General features: G+C 33.5%; 1 protein-coding gene and 1 long non-coding RNA gene across 3 annotated transcripts in view; one reads left to right on the top strand and one right to left on the bottom strand.

Moving 5' to 3' along the window:
• The window catches only part of LOC124428064, a 62,473-nt gene that overhangs the window by 3,138 nt on the left and 42,452 nt on the right, over window positions 1-16,883 (top strand). The window lies entirely within an intron of this gene.
• The window catches only part of LOC124428060 (discoidin domain-containing receptor 2-like), a 97,352-nt gene continuing 80,492 nt past the window's right edge, over window positions 24-16,883 (bottom strand). For both annotated transcript variants that reach the window (XM_046971665.1, XM_046971666.1), the window contains 6 exons: window positions 15,494-15,616; window positions 14,112-14,221; window positions 10,310-10,510; window positions 10,092-10,184; window positions 6,336-6,477; window positions 24-6,234 (listed from right to left, as the gene is read on the bottom strand). In XM_046971665.1, the coding sequence (XP_046827621.1) occupies window positions 5,887-6,234; window positions 6,336-6,477; window positions 10,092-10,184; window positions 10,310-10,510; window positions 14,112-14,221; window positions 15,494-15,616 (1,017 nt within the window). In that variant the 3' untranslated portion in view covers window positions 24-5,886. The remainder of the gene's footprint in view (window positions 6,235-6,335; window positions 6,478-10,091; window positions 10,185-10,309; window positions 10,511-14,111; window positions 14,222-15,493; window positions 15,617-16,883) is intronic.

Raw genomic sequence — 16,883 nt, 5'->3', positions numbered from 1 at the left:
ATGAGATGTAGAAGATATAGAAATTCATTCAAATGTGTTTATTATTTCGTTCCACTGTCTTATACAAATAGAAATCGTCGTTGTGCTTCGTACGTGCCCAGACTTCGATGCATTTTAAGGAATCGATTAATTTATTATAAAAGGCTTTACAAGAAAACACAGACAAAAAACGGATCATACAGCCGTGTTATTTAATGCGAGACGCATTAACACATTCCTTACGAACATACAGATAACCATATACAGATGAAAAATTTTTATATGGCTGCAATATTATGATATATCGCACATTAGAATGGTACAAACTCTTCTTCTCTCTCTCTCTCTCTCTCTCTCTCTCTCTCTCTCTCTCTCTCAGAATTCGCGCGTACATCGTACCTTCGAGCTTTATAAGGAACATGCTAATAAATATTACGGTAAAAGTGGAGGATTCATGCTCGATTACACACCAAGAGTCGGAGTTGTAATGAGTAGAGAATGATTCTTTATTTTATTTGGAAATCGTTCTGATTAAACGAATATGTGAATATAATTATTGGCAATGATTCTGTCCCGTTAAGAAAATATTACATAGTGATGTGTAAAAGTATTGACTTTGGTATTTTTTTGGTGATGACTCTAAAGGGAAAGACTTTTTTATTTTTTACATTTGTACATGCATCAAATTCGTATGATGGATATATGCCTTTGATTTTACATGGAATAAGTACTTAAGTATAATAAGCACCTTTTTGTAATTTTGATCAATATACAAACAAGTATCAGACAATTGGATTAACTTCCAATAATTTAAATGATTCTTCTCGATGGTTGTATAATTTTGACGAATATTTTAGACACACCAATTTTGTCTTGCTCAAAATTTGATTTCAGCAAAGATCATTTCATAGTTAAGTCATTACCAAAGTATTACAATTCAATACTTTTGCACGTTATAGTATACCGGTTTTTTTTTCTTTTTTCTTTTTTCTTTTTTTTTTTTTTCTTACTGTGTTCTAAAAACCGATGCATTGTGATCTCGCAATTAGCAGAAAAATTCGTGAATGCTCGATTGATTGATCGCATTTAACAATCGAAGTTCAGAAACAAGAGTTTCATCTATTATTTCTTCTTTCCTTCTCTTCTATCATATATTTATTTTTTCTCGCGATCGTCGATCGCATTTTGTGCTCTATAAAGTGACCGCGAGAAGTGACTAGTTATATTCTACATATAATGTTATATCATATATTTGTATATACATAGCTACCGAATAACATATATAGTTTTATGATTTGTCCCTTAATTGTCGATTCGTTTATGATACAAGTAATTTCTAAATCGTTGTACATTGTTACGTTACCAGTCCCGTTCTATATGAAATTTAATTACATTCTTTCGACTTAACTTATTAATTTTTTTTTTTTCCTCTTAACGACTTTTTTACTACCATTTAAAGTATATTACACATATATACACACGCACACGTATACATGTGCATATGTATATCCGTGCACGTGTATTATAAATAATTATATATATATATATATATAACGTGACTATTTTCAGAAGTTATGATTTCCAAACATGGTATCGTTTTTTTTCATACCTGCATTTGATAAATACAATGGATATAATATGGTATATAAAAAATAAAAAAAAAAAAAAAAGAAAGAACTATATTTTTCCAGTATACACTTAAAACAAGATCACAGGTCAATAGGGTGATTCGATCATGTTATATGAAACCATGAAACATAATCATAGCTTCTGATTAATCACCTCACCCTCCGATCCTTTATTAAACAGTCTAATTAAATCGACACTCTCGCGTCGTATTTCATTGTCTCTAGTTTTTCTTCGTCTTCTTCTTCTTCTTCTTCCTCCTCCTCCTTCTCTTCTTTTTTTTATGTTTTTTTTTCTTTCTTTCTTTCTTTCTTTCTTTCTTTTTTTCTTTTTTTTAAGTCGAAAACGACCCGTTTAGTATTTACAGAGATTAGATACAAAATTATAAACAGTTTTTAGTACAAAATAATTTTATGACTATAACGATTAAGGTTTCTTTCCTTTTTTTCTTTCTCTCTCATTTAATAGCATTGTAAGAACAGACACGGGATGAATATTTCTTTTTTTCTGCATTTTTTTCATCTCTTATCTTTGATCTCTTTCCTTCTTTTCTTTTTTTTTTTGTTTTTTCTCTATCGACGAGGATATTCGATATTTAAAAGTCTTTAATGTTGAAGCAAAGAAGAAAAACAAAAAAAAAAAAAGCTAAATTTCGCCCGTGTCCGATACAGAAGATATAACTAGGTGAGCTCTTCATAGTCTCTTTCCGATTATTTATTTATCTCTTAAAGATTTCATTCAATTCCACGATAGATCGGTAATCCGATTGCTTTCAAAATCAAGCTTCATTTCAAAAGAAGTTATTAAACTATGCTGCTTAATTCAATTTACTTTAAGTAGTCGCTCTTTCTTCTTTTTCTTTTCTTTGTTCTTTTTTTTTTCTCCTTTTTTTTTCTTTTTTTTTCTTTTTTTCTTTTTTTACACGTTCTAATTAACCTGCAGAGAGTGATATATTTCTACAAAATAATTTATAGTAATATATTAAATATGCGAAACAAGGGACTTTTGAATGAATTATTACACGATAACACTTATTCGTATGACTTTTTTCAGCACGTAGCGATCACTTAACTAACGACTTTGACAGAGCTTTAAGTCGCAACGAACTTAAAATTATTCGATATAATTGGCGGAGAAGGCGCATATTAGGTAGAATAGTCATCTCGATATTATTTCTCTCAGATAGGAAAGGATTATATTTTTATTCGCAATTTCTTTAAGGGAATTAATTTTTAATTTAAAAAAGAAAAAAAAAAGAACAGATATAAGCAACGTGGTTGACTGTTCTTTCCAACGCTAGTCTATAATAAATGAATAAAAAGAAAAGAAAAATTCTTTTTGATCACACAGAGTTTGAAAAATGTAATCCTTTCATTTCTGAAAATTTCATCGAGCTAGTTAGGTACAGGTAGATACGAAGAGATATACTGAATTATCACATGAGTAGACAAGTGAGTTACTCTTTAGCAGTAGGGGCAACGATATAGCCAAAGGCAGCATTATTTTTATATCAATGTAATTCGAGCGAAACTACAATTCATATCTTTCAATTAATGTTAATACAATGTATGTGATTAAAATCAAACATTGTGTCTATTTATACGTTTTATTTTTCATTTTGTATATCTAAGTTGATGAATTTAATTTCATTTGGAAATAGCAATCGTGAGAAAGAAATTTGAGAGATTTTTTTAAAGAAAAATGAATCGAATCATTTTTGGTACGACTATAGGTAAAAACACGAACAGATAGACACAAATTTGATCTCGTTCGTACAAATGTACGAGACTAATTCGATTTTTTAGTTACGCTCGAATTAAACATATATCGAAAAACGTATATGACTAATTTTCTGACTATCTACTTCCTTAAATGGCATTAGATTAATTTATATAAATAGTATTTTTAACGTTTTAACGGTAACATCGCCTATACGTTAAGATTACGCGTACTATTACATTTCACAATGTTGTTCATCTTTTCTTTACGTACAACAAAGTACGAATAAGAAAAATAAAACAGCATTATGAAAGACAACAGTATTTTTTTTTTCCGTAGTAATCTATCTGTCATATACATATACAATGGAACTTAATGATTGAATCGTTTCGTTGAACTCTTTCGTTCCAATTAAATTTTCGTCAAAGTGATTATGCACTTACATATATATATATATATATATATATATATATATATATATATATATATATATATATATACACTTGTATAATATACTCCGATTTCTTTACCTATTGCTTTTCAATTTTCTATGCTCTTTTACACCTCTCAACTTTTATTCTTTCGTTGAAATAAGCACGAAGGAACACAGCACGATATGTTGAAACGTTTGCGAAAATGATATTTTCCAAAAGCTTCATTCATTAACAACGAACAAGCATTTTCATGATTTTTTTTTCTTTCCAAATTTTCGAAAGAAAATGTATTGTGATTTTCAAAAGAAATAATCATTATTATTATGTTTATTAATGCATTCCTATGCACGATATATTTATACTAGTATCATTGATCCCGCCTAGCATATAGAATTTTCTTTTTTTTTTTGTTTTTTTTTTGTTTTTGTTTTTTTTGTTTTTTTTTTTTATTAATAACATGTCTGTTGTCATAATATCTCGATATTGCCGTTAATCGAATATATGTTTATTTCAATTTATGTATTTCTTTTTTTACTTTTCATTCGATGATTCGTTTCGATATATCGATATGAATGTTCATTACAAGAACAGCACAACGTTATCGAATTTCAATTCTTAGCATTCTTGAAAGTCCTTGCATCCGACTATTATAAGTGACATGAATTAAAAAGTATGATAAAAGTTATATATATATTAAAAGTAAAATAAATTATTCAAGTTTTTTTTTTTTTTTTAATTAATATTAAAAACAAATATGAAAACTCCATGTCGCTTGGTATCGTTTTAATTCTATAAAATTTGCTTATGATCATTACGAATATATATATATATATATATATATATATATATATATATATATATATATATTATATATATACATATATGTATATACATGCAGACTTGTCTCGAAGAGGTTTTTTTTTTTTTTTAATTTTATTTTATATAATATCGAAGAGAAATAGATCGATACACGCATACTCATATACACACGCATTCCATCATACTGATCGCACACATCCGTTCGCAATTTTCGATTAATTAGCAACGATAGTCACAGCGTTTATATTGTTATAATTAATATATTGCCATTATGGTCGATGTAATTTTTAATTAAATAGAGAAAAGAAAAAAAAAACCCAACGAACAAACAATCACTCATCGCCGCTACTTTTATTCGGTTAAGTAACGAGCATTGTGCTGAATTATCGATCGTATCATGATTAATCGATCAAGTAATTATTTAAAGGCATAGATACATACTCGTCTATGCAGGAATGTTCACAGCAGTATTTAATAGCTAATTACATTGTATTGCTCCTAAACGTTTACTTTACGAAGAATCTTGAATAGTTTTCTCTTTATTTTTATCTTTATCTTTTCTTTTTCTTTGTCTTTTTCATTCTCATTTTTTTTCCCCCTTTTTTTTCTTATTTTTTTTTTTTCATTTTTTTTTTTTTTTCCATTTAATCTTAAGTTTATTACATCAGAGGCGTCATCGCCATTCTATCGTTCAGTCATATAAACCAGTAGCCTTTTGTTATAAACGAGTTATTAAGAACCACGGCGCACTCATTGGATTGTCGAAGTCACAGTCCAACGTCATATTCTCGTCTCTTAGAAATATCAAATGTATGTATTCTCAGCTCTTTATCTTCTCGTCGAAAACAAAAAGAAAACGACAAAGAATTTGATGATTCCAATCAAGCGGGAGTTTTTTGTAAATTTTAATAAGGAATGTTTGCGATATAGGCTCCTAACGATCTCTCATCAAAATAGTATAAGAGAACCAATACGATAACATCCTTTCCGTAGACGTGTTAATCGTCAAAAATACATTTTCTCAGCCCATATAATTTCCATAAAATGCTTCAAGTTAAACTCCTAATTAATTGGAAGATATTTATTTATTCATGAATGTTGCCGATCAAATTGGAACCTTCACGTATTTCCGATTGACATTTTCAAACGATCTACGTTATCAAAGTTCATAAATCCGTCCTGAAGCTGATAATTAACAAATAGAAGAAAAATCGATGAAGTTATATCATCGTTCGATCCTCATAACGTCGGCAGATCGGAAAGTTCCATGAAAGAAATTATAACCCTCGTTGGTGTTCACATTTCAATATCAAGATGTTGGCGCGTATCCGAGATTCTTCCGTTGTAAGAAAAGCGAGATCTCGCGGAACGTCGGACGTTCGTTTTCCTCGCGACGCCAGCATTCGAGCATCAGATCGTAAATGTCTTTCGATGAAGCTGTTGGTCTAGGTAAATAATCAAAATGATCGTTCGTTCCATCGGTACAACCACTTTCTGAAGCGGAGCCATCTTCTTCGTTAGCACGATGAAATCTTCGGAGACTCTCAACCACTTCTTCGTTCGATAAATGTTCATAAGGAATTCGTCTTCCTAAATTTAAAATCTCCCAAAGAGTCACCGCGAATGCCCATACGTCGCTCTTCGTTGTATATTTGCCCTACGATAAATATATTTCGATTAAAATGATCGTGATGAGAAAAAATTTTTCTCTTGCATCAATTTTCAAATCTATCATTCGTTAAACGATTTGTTACTTACTAAAAATATAGATTCCCAAGCCATCCAACGAACAGGCAAAGGTACAGTTCCATCCACTTTATAATAGTCACAGGCATATAGTTCGTTGTCTGTACCGAAGTCTGAGATCTTGATATGATAAGCTTTTCCAACTAAACAATTCCTAAGGGCACAAAAATATACGAGTTAAAATACTATAGTTTGGATATAGTTTATTTACACGAGAACGGGAAAGATAGAAATTCGAAAATGAAGTTCTAAGTATTACGAAGCATCATTTTTTCAGACGAGGGATTAAATAATAGAATGTAACTCGGTTCTAACTTAAGTCGAAAATAAAAGTTACATGACAAAAATCGGATGGAATAATATGTCTGTATATAGATATATTATATTATATTTATATACAAAATCAATTTCAAGCTCCATTGAAATCTATTTAGAGATAGTTAAGAGACGAATACAAGCAACGTACTCGTAGCTGGACAAATGACCGAGCGAACGATAGCCGAGCATCCAACGGTTATTGAATGGAGGGAATCGATTAATTTCGGTAGAACAAAGCACCAATTTAGAGGCAGAACGTCTGGGTAATTAGCTGCGCTTTATCGATCATTGCGATTGGCTGGTTCGCTTCTGATAGTTGTGCATGATTCGTGGCTTGTGTTTGTCAACGATCGTAGATAGCTTCATAGGACGCAGGAATGATAAGATTAATCCAAAAATGTCTTAGAATTCTTATTAAGTAATAGCTCTTTCGCATATTTTGTTGAATAATCCATCGTGTAGAGTAATAAATCTTTTAGTTATTATTTATATGCATATAGATATGACAGCTGTTTTGTGAATAGAGGCTTGCTATCTGACTAGAAATGCTCGTATGATTGTATAATGAACAAGTGGTTCATGAGAAACTGCGAAAGATGCTCTTCCGAAGTTCAACAGAGAGGTACTTGCTGTGTTATGTGATAGTTATATTAGATAGATACCTGACTGTTGACTACTTGTACAACAGAGAGAAGTAAATATCTATTCGGTCTTCTACGAAATGAGTATATTAAAAACACATGGAATCAGTATAATACTACATAATACTGCTTTATTGAAATCAAACCCTTGCATTCATTGTATTCTATAATTCTATTTTACTATTAAGGAAATAATCTTTATTTGGTGAGAATATAAATGATAAATTAGATTTATCATTGACAGAGATTCGTTTTATCCTATAAACTTGAGCAATTTAGATGTCACATCAAACGAGACATAGGGAGAGGTCTCTGGGAGAGATGAAACGAGGAGGAAAGATGCAGAAACATCCTCAGGAGTGTTCACAAAGCCGTAATATCGTCGTGAAAGCGGCTCCAGGAAGCGTCTCGTGGTATTCCATTAAGATTTACGAGGGGCCGTTTGAGAGACACTGCTTCACAGGAAACTAGGTACCAGCCGTTGTGAGAGAGCATCATGCGCTTCTTGTACATGTGTATGTATCACCACTACAGACACATATCCATGGATCTGTAGCGTATATGTGGAGACCTTTATTGATGCGTAGCCGCGTGTATGCATCTAAACGTTCTATCGATTCGTCGAGATAGGCCACAGCATTTCAATAACAGGAACGTACGAGATAGGTACGTGAGAGTCTCTGCCTTGGCTGATCATCCGCGATCGTACACGAACGAATGCCAACGATCTACGCGAATACTCCTGGATTATTACGGAAGGATATTCCTTTTTTTGAAATATCTCACTTTAGTTTCACTCCTCTTTCTTTTTATCATCATTCATTATATCAAAGAAAAGATACTTATATCGACCTAGTTGAACGTATTTTCAATATCATACTATATCTGTTGTATAATACATAAATCTAATGTATACTATAAAATTTATCAAAATTAATATTTCTTATATATTATTTTCAAAGTTATTCTATAAAATTGATTGTTCTCCATTTCTTCTTGTTTTAAAGTTAATAACATAAAGGAATATTATTTTGATAAAAAGACAATACGATAACGAAGTTGTATATGCAAACTATCTTTCAAAAGAAAATACATGTTCCTGTGTTTATAATGCAAGTACAGGAAACTCTCTGTTATCCTACCCTATTATCTGGCAAGCTTAACTAACTGATATCTTTCGCTACCGATATTCCCTCTCTTCCACAGCTATTGTTCATGACTTATTCTACTAGCAACGTAGAAACTTATCGATATCGATAATTCTGTTATGTTATGGCTGCGAGTAATAATAATAATAACAAAAAAAAAAAAAAAAAAAAAAGTCATTGCGACAATGAGATCAATAAAATTTTTAATATTGATGCTGAATTGTATAATGTATAATGAAGTCGTGCGTGTGTGTGCGTGTGTGTGTGTGTGTGTGTCATTTGTGATTTGATTTGATTCATCACACGATTTTTTGTCATTCATTATTTTTTTTCTTTTTTTATGTATATACATAAAATATAAAAGAAAATAAACAAGTAAGTTGTTCAAATAGGTATTCATCCAAAATTTATTCAACGTTGACATGTAAATCCAAATTTCAATGATGTTTCATAACATTTCTGCTTTTAAACTGACAATCATTCAATCGAGATTCCTATAAAAGGAAACTAATTTTGCGTTACCATAGAGGGTAAACTTTCAAAATGTAGACACGTACCTCCGTTTACTAGCAATACACGAACAACCCTGAAATCTCACACCTTCATGTGTCACGTAACGATGCCGTTACTGTAATGAGTTACAACTTCTCGTAAGCAGAATTTCGCGACACATAGGAAAATTAGCCAAAGTAACCACATTGTTTCATCTTAATCGTTACCAAGTTTCGAATAGCGACATGTAAATATAATTTACATGCATACATACTAATGCTTTTCTTCACAGTACAGTAATTTCAGAATTGTTATTTATTAGAAGATTATCCGGTAAAAGCTTATAACATCGAGTTCATCAAAAGTAATGTAACCATAATATTATCTTGGTATTTTTAATTCAAAATATTGAAATCCAAAATAATAATTATGTTATAAAACAAATTTACTTTTTAATAACGTAGATTTCGAAATGGGATTACGATTAATATTTAATCTGTATAACGCAGATTACTTTCAGCGAACGTTGTCCTAACGTAGAAAACACAGTAACGGGATTCTTGATTAAAACACAATTTATTCGGTTGGATGAGTTAGCACGCTTCTATCACGGTGCATAATTAATATAATCAGGAGTATAATTACGGCGTATTCCCGATTCGTTGACATCGAATCAGGGGCAACGAATCGTTGATTTCCCATGTGGCAGTAGTTCAACGTTTGTTTAGGAATTTATGAAAATGCACGCTCTTCGAAAACGATATAATTTAATTCTCTCGGTGACATGAAGTGATGTGACCGACTTGAGCTTCTCACGTAAGTAGAAGAATAAGAAGATAGGGAGGAGAAAGATGAAGAAGAAAAAAGAAGAAGAGAAATCAATGTCGGTAGACAGACCTTTCGTCTCGTTGCTTGGTTAGGAAAGCCCTGCGGAGAAGGAAAAGCTTTCGTTCGCCATGAAAGACGAGTTTTCGAGATAAAACGCGACAGTTCGGTCTACATAATCCTCTGTTATCCCCACGAGAGAGAAAGAGAAAGAGAGAGGGAGGAAGAGTGAGAGAGAGAAAGAGAAAGAGAGAGAGAGAGAGAGAGAGAGAGAGAGAAGAGGGAGGAGAGAAAGGGAGTAGTCCGCTGAGGGATTCATTCGCAGAAAGTTTCGTTGTACTCACCTAGTAGCCAAATCCCGATGCACGAAGTTGAGGTTCTCGAGATACCGCATACCCGATGCGATTTGCGCTGCCATATAGATGAGACAGTTGAAACTGAAAGGAGTAAGTACATAATACTGAGATCGAACTAATGGAAACTTGATCGGAGATGAGTCTGTTATGGAATTTCTAGTAAACTTCCAATACAATGCTTCCAATACAAGTGATTTTTCAATTACCTAAGCGTCTTAACACCGATTGGCATGGAATGGGCATCCTCTGCAGTGATATGCGTCTTTAGGAATTGACAGAGGTCCCCATGTTCCAAATATTCCATCACAACGCAGTAGGGTTCCTCACGGCAGCAAGCACCCAAAACCCTAGCGATATTGCGATCCTCGAGTGCCGCCAAAATCCTCACGTCTCTCTGAAAATCGAGCCTGTTGGATGAAAACATTGATCTTAGCAATTTTCAATATATTCAGATGGATTGATATAGATATGTAAATGTACATTTGAAGGATTATCTATGTTTTTGTGATCGATCTTAAAATAAAATTGTTGAGTATGTTAATGCATTTAGTAACGATGACATTTACTCGTATTAATATGTGGAGTGATATCAAAAAGAACATTAACATTTAAAGAGAATAATTGACAGATGAAAGGTTACATTTCGGAGCAGTTTAATGTAATCGAGTTCCGGTTCCATAATTTATTACTATGAGAAGTCTAGACTGCCTGAAAAGATTGGAGCAAATTGTGTTGACTTCGTATATTGATGGATCGAACTGCCCTAATTGATATATGGTGTCACACAATCCAATAAAGATTATAGAATAATATTGGGTTCAACACATTGAAATTAGAAGATTTAATCACAATGACGGATGAATGGTTGTCGTGTGAATTAAATAAAAATCGTTCCTTCTGAGATAATTTTTGGAGAGATTTAAAAAAATTTGTTAAAAAACTTTGAATTACCAAGAAAAATCTTTCCTCTATGTTAATTAAAAAGAAATGATGACATTAAGCTATCATAGAGAAATTTATTGTGACTAATTTTTATGATAAAATTCATCGTAAAAATGAGGATGAGAATATTTTCATTTTCAAGTTGTTTCTATAAGAAGTTTAAGCTTTCGCAAGAGAACAGAGAGTAGTAAGGCCATGGACTTTACCGACGGTGAACGTTGCTCGACGCAGGCTCGTTACTTCGGCTTTACTTACGATCGACTTGGTAATGGCACTCTCGCGTGATAGCTTAATGCGGCCGTTAACAAAACTACAAGGCTGCTATCGATTCGCTATAAAACCGAGAATCCTGCAGTTGCTACCCTCCGTTCTCCTCCTGCTACCTTCACTGTTCGCGTTGCTGAGATCTACGACTCCGTTGGTATGAGTTGTGTTCTACGATTGTTTCGAGAAAGACAAAAAACTATTATATCAGTAGTGCAGTTGATATGAACATAAAATAAAAGTTGGATTCTGGAAATATATTTTCAAGTATACAAATACTATGCATTGTTACGAAGTTGGATATTACGGGACTGAAAACATATTGCTTATGTTATATGTATTATTGAATATATTTTATTTTGATTTATTACCAAGTATAAAAATATAAATTCTCTTCTGGCAGAGAAATTTACATTAAAACATTAATGTACTTTCTCCCAATAATATCAAAGCTAAAAGAAAAATTTTTCAGATAATTTTTACTGGTCCATTACTCTCGGTATTATCCTATCGTATAATATTCCCTTTCCAAGTTCAATCCCAGCGTTTTTACTTTCGATAATGTTCAATCTTGAACTTTCTTATATTTTATTAAGACAAACGACCTGGATTCTTGGCAACTCTTCCTCTACGATTCGAACGTTTTCATTTTCTTAAAGTAAGATAAGAAGAAAGAAAGGGAGAAATAAGGAATAAGAAGAAGGAGTTAGGTCTCTCGATGACAAAATAAATGGAAACGATCAATTAAAAAAAAAAAAAAAAAAAAAAAAAAGAAAAAAAAAAGTATCTACATACATACATACATACATGCGTATAAATGTAAGTATACTCTGGAGTCTGCATCACGCGATACGAAGCGTGACGCATAAAACAACCCTTATCTATTTAACCTTCGCCAGGTCATGACTACCAGAATGGTTAGCCCTTGTTAGTGTGTGTTTTCTTTACGTTATTCTTCTTTTATAATCGCATCGTTTTACTTTTTAAAAATCACCCTACCAATATGCATATATACATACACATACATATATACATATATAAATATACATACCTAAAGTGATGGGTAGGTGGGGAAGGTTAAAACGAGCAACCACCAACTTATTCTCTGTGACCATAGAACGGTCCAGGGAGTGTGGTTACGAATGGCGCTACATTAGGCTCTAAAGGTACTATACTATGAAAAACGGAAGGTTTTGTCTCCGGCTCATGAAAGGGAGAAATGGTGGATCGTTTCGATCCACGAGAGAGACTACTTCGTGAGAAGGAAACTGAGGTGAGACGAAGAGAGGGTAAATTGAGAGGGTCAGAGTCACGAGACGCGATATGTTATACCGAACTGTGGGAAACTTGTTGCGTGAGTTATCGAAGACAAAGCGTCGGTATGAACCGACTATTCAACTTCGAAAGTTTATGTTTGATGTATAAAGGTTCTACAATTTTTTTTGTTTTGTTTTCACCAAAGTATTTTATTTTATTAATAGTCTAAAAGACGAAAAAAGAAAACGAATAGTATAGGATTTATGATGTCTTAGAATACATTTCGATATATCATGGGATATGAGAATTGTGCGATATGATTAAATGATAAAGCTTTTTATGAAATATGATTTTTTTTTTTTTAAATATCAAATCATCGTCCTGATTAAAAATTCACATTCTTGTCCTGATTCACTATACGAGGTACTGTGAAGTTACTACAAAGACAAACTTATACGTCGATCTTCCCCTGGTATTTCGTCATTGTCATTGAAAGGAAGAAACGATGGCGAGGTGAAATGGTGAGCTGGAAGGAGTCAGGTTAAGGAACGAAGCTTTGTCATTTTGTGAGGAGATTTGGTCGAAGAAATCCAAGAAGGAAACCGTCGTCTCGGTTGTCTCTCTTCTTTTCTCTCTCTCTCTCTCTCTCTCTCTCTCTGTCTCTCTCTATCTCTCTCAGCGAGAGAGACCAAAGTTCCGGTCCACCCTATCTCCCTGGTCATTGTATGCAAATCTATTCCATTCGCCGAATCGAAACTGGCTTTTTTTTCTGATGTCCAAGCGCGATAGCCGCGGGAACGAACGGCTCGTCTTCGGGAGCCTGGGCTTATCTGGTAGATTTTTTGCCAACGTTCCTGATCGTACACCGTGGGGTTCCTTTCTATGAACAAACGAACGACGACGTGTGTCCGTTGATGCGTGGCCCAGACTATAGGACCTCTGGCCAAGAATATTTTAGAGGTGAACGAGATTTTGGCCAGCATCAAAAGGATGGGGTTCTACTTTATTGAGCCTAAATATGGCTTATAGACGTGACGAGTCGTATAGATGCTTCTACATAAACCCGATCGAAATATATCGTGTCTTAGAAATATGATGATCGGAATAATCAATATATCGCAATAGAAAAAACATTGATTAAGTGAATTGTGATCATCTTGCTAATTGCATTGATAAATAATCCAATTGATAATTAATAATGATTGTGATCTATCATTCAAATAGATATTTAGGAAGTTTTAAAAAAATTTATACTTCCCTTTTTTTTATACTTTGTATTACTTCCGATCAATATACACTACAAACATGATATAAAATCGTGAGTGGAGTATCGGTGGAACGAGTACTAAGTTTATCGTTTTAACAAAATGAAGAGAATGTAAAAGAATAAAATGAGGCGGGAGGGGGGAGGGGGATGGGAGAGAATTCAATCGAGCGTACGCTATAATACGAGAGAATGCAAATTTCAAGATTCCATGTAAAGTTGCATGTATACATAATCATGTGCGCGCGTATATATGTATGTCTGTGTATTCGTATACTCACTTTTCCTTCTCGCTGGCTTCCGGTAATAAAAACTTGACGGCGACGAAACGTTTGCCAAGGGTGGTCGTTGTTCCATACTCAGGAATCCCTTCGGCTTCAGCAACATATACCTTTAGGAGAAAGATATCTGTTTTTTTCTCTCTTTCTCTCTCTCTCTCTCTCTCTGTTTTCTCTCTTACTTCTTATATTTCGTTTTTCTTCGTTAGACAAATCGTTTTACTTAAAAATATGAAGGGGAGGCTGAGAGATGAATCGCTTCGAATTCGACGCGCGTTTTAAAATTATTGCCGCGGTGGTCGTTGCTTTTATATCGTTCGCTATGTTAGAAGGGGAGAAAGAAAAAAAAAAAAAAAAGAAAACGAAATGCTTTCGTGAGATATATGCTCGCGAGTTCGTTGAATTCTTTCAAGACTTTTCAATCTGATGGAGTCTGGTAGTATTTCTTTGAAATTGTCGACGTGTATTTTAAACCACCCCTATCGACTCTACGGAGTTTGATGCATCCAACTCCTCCTCTTTGGATATACGTTATATCTGCATATTTAAATTGTTAAATACTCATCCTTTGATCACAGTGATATGAAAGAATTGTTTTTCCCAGTTGACACTTTTTATTAATAATATAATTTTATATATGCTTGTTAAAGTTTATATCAACGATAAATATATATATATATTTTTTTTTTGTAAACCCTTATCGCGACTTGAAACAATGCATTGGCAACTGGGGATCAATATATTTTCGCAAACTCGACGATGCGGTGGTACTTTGAAAGGGTGCCGAAAGCGGTGACTTCGGTCTAGCCGGTCATTAACGCTACCCGATGTACACGAGGGGCGGAGGACAAAAGGGAATTATTAGCCGCGCTAACACATTCTAAATTGATCATACTCGACGAGTCTCGGCCGACGAGGTTGTATTGTATCGAGGAAGAATAATACTGCGCTTCGTTAATCGACGTATTGTTGCGTGCCTTGAAGCTCCGTACTCACTAGCGCGAGTGCGCGAATGGACTTTGGTTCGAGAAGTTGCTTCGTGCGTTTCTCTTTCAACAAACGGATTGATTTCCTGATCATCATCGGTTGATAGGAAGTACCGTCATTTCGTAAATTGTGGATAAATTGGAACCACTTTGTTGTGCCATTCATCGTCGTTTTATTCGATAGTCGAACGAATGTCAAAGGCGACGACCTGTCGAATTTGAAGCTGTCAAGGGGATTGATTTATTTTTTAACGATTTTCTAAAAGCAACAGCATTATCTGCTTCACTTCTAAGTCTAATTAAGAATTTTCCTATCATTTGCAATTTCAATTGAATATTCCTTTAAATCAATAAATTTATTGATATTATAATAGAAATTATTATTGTAAATATGCTTACCGTCCCGAAAGCACCTTCAGCGAGTTTGGAAAGCATGCGAAGGCGATGTCGTGGGAAGAGCGGCACGCTCGTTTGCTCGAGACGTCTTTTCAAGGCCGACAGTACCTCCTGTTGTGTTGGTGACTGCAAAACCGAGGAACGATCTATTGTGCTGCTGTAGCCATTGATAATCGACAATCGACGATCACGCTAACGTTGGTAAAGCACGAAATGGTTTAACGAAAGATCGGTTTTATTTGATATATCGTTGCTCCTACTGTATCATTATATTGTCATATTTCGAAAATTATATGAGTCATAATAAATATAAATATAAATATAAATATAATAGATAAATGATATTAAAGAATTTGATGCTAGATATAAAGGATTGGAGGAAAAATAAAATAGAGGGTAGAAATAAAAAATGAAAAAGCTTTTGTCAAAGAATGTGCGGGGAGTAGAGAAGGGCAGTTAGGGATAGGTTGAATTAATCGAGGATACGTTGATTGGCATTGCTACCGATGCGTCAAGGGCAGAGAATCGACGGGGGTGGTAGGGTGAAATGTTTTGACTGTTTCGAGTGGTACTGTCGTATGTCAATCACGAACAGACGGGTACCGACGTAGACATGAGCACTTTCGGATTTGGATCGTCCCAACCGGAGTATTGTATTCGGATCAATCTCAATCCGAAACTATACACATCCGATACGAGAATACCATTCACTTTACGAGAGCGCATACTAACGTATCTACTAGTTCGTTGTTTCTTTATCTGAAAGACTAGAAAACAAAGCAAAAGGAATCGTTTGTCGACAATGAATGTTTTCGTGCTGATAAGTACATGATAATATGAAGTTATTTAATCTATTTAATCTAATTAGAAAGAATTTCTTTCAGTTTCTTTCATTTAATTATTTTTAAATGTTAATTAATCTGAAACAGGAACAATTTTGTTAATAGTATCCCGAGTACGTACAAAATACCACATATGGAACATTACTTGATGTAACAAGATTTCTTGTTTCTATTTTTTATTATTCGAAATGTTTTATGCACCTTTACAACCGAACTAGTCAACTAGTTTTCGTATTGTATCGAAATTCTGGACACGAAGTAGAGCTCAGTGTACCCATGGGACGAAAACCAATCTACCCGAAAAACATTCCAATCTCTTACCAGAACCTAGTGATTTAAATAATTAATTTCAATTTTTTCCCGTCGGCCAGACGAAGGTACTTTCAACGGAAGGACTCCAGTTGTATACTCAGATAGATAATAAAATATTGAATTTCATTCTGAAGTATAGATGGAAGATAAATTTAAATGAAGAATTTTAAATTAAATAACATCACGTACGAAATCGTAATCAACTTCTATAAGTCTATTAGAAATATATGAAGTGTGCG

Source organism: Vespa crabro, chromosome 11 (genome assembly GCF_910589235.1).
Source record: "Vespa crabro chromosome 11, iyVesCrab1.2, whole genome shotgun sequence".
Classification (NCBI taxonomy): domain Eukaryota; kingdom Metazoa; phylum Arthropoda; class Insecta; order Hymenoptera; family Vespidae; genus Vespa; species Vespa crabro.
Note: the sequence above shows the minus strand (reverse complement) of the source record. Positions and strands in the feature narration are given on the sequence as shown.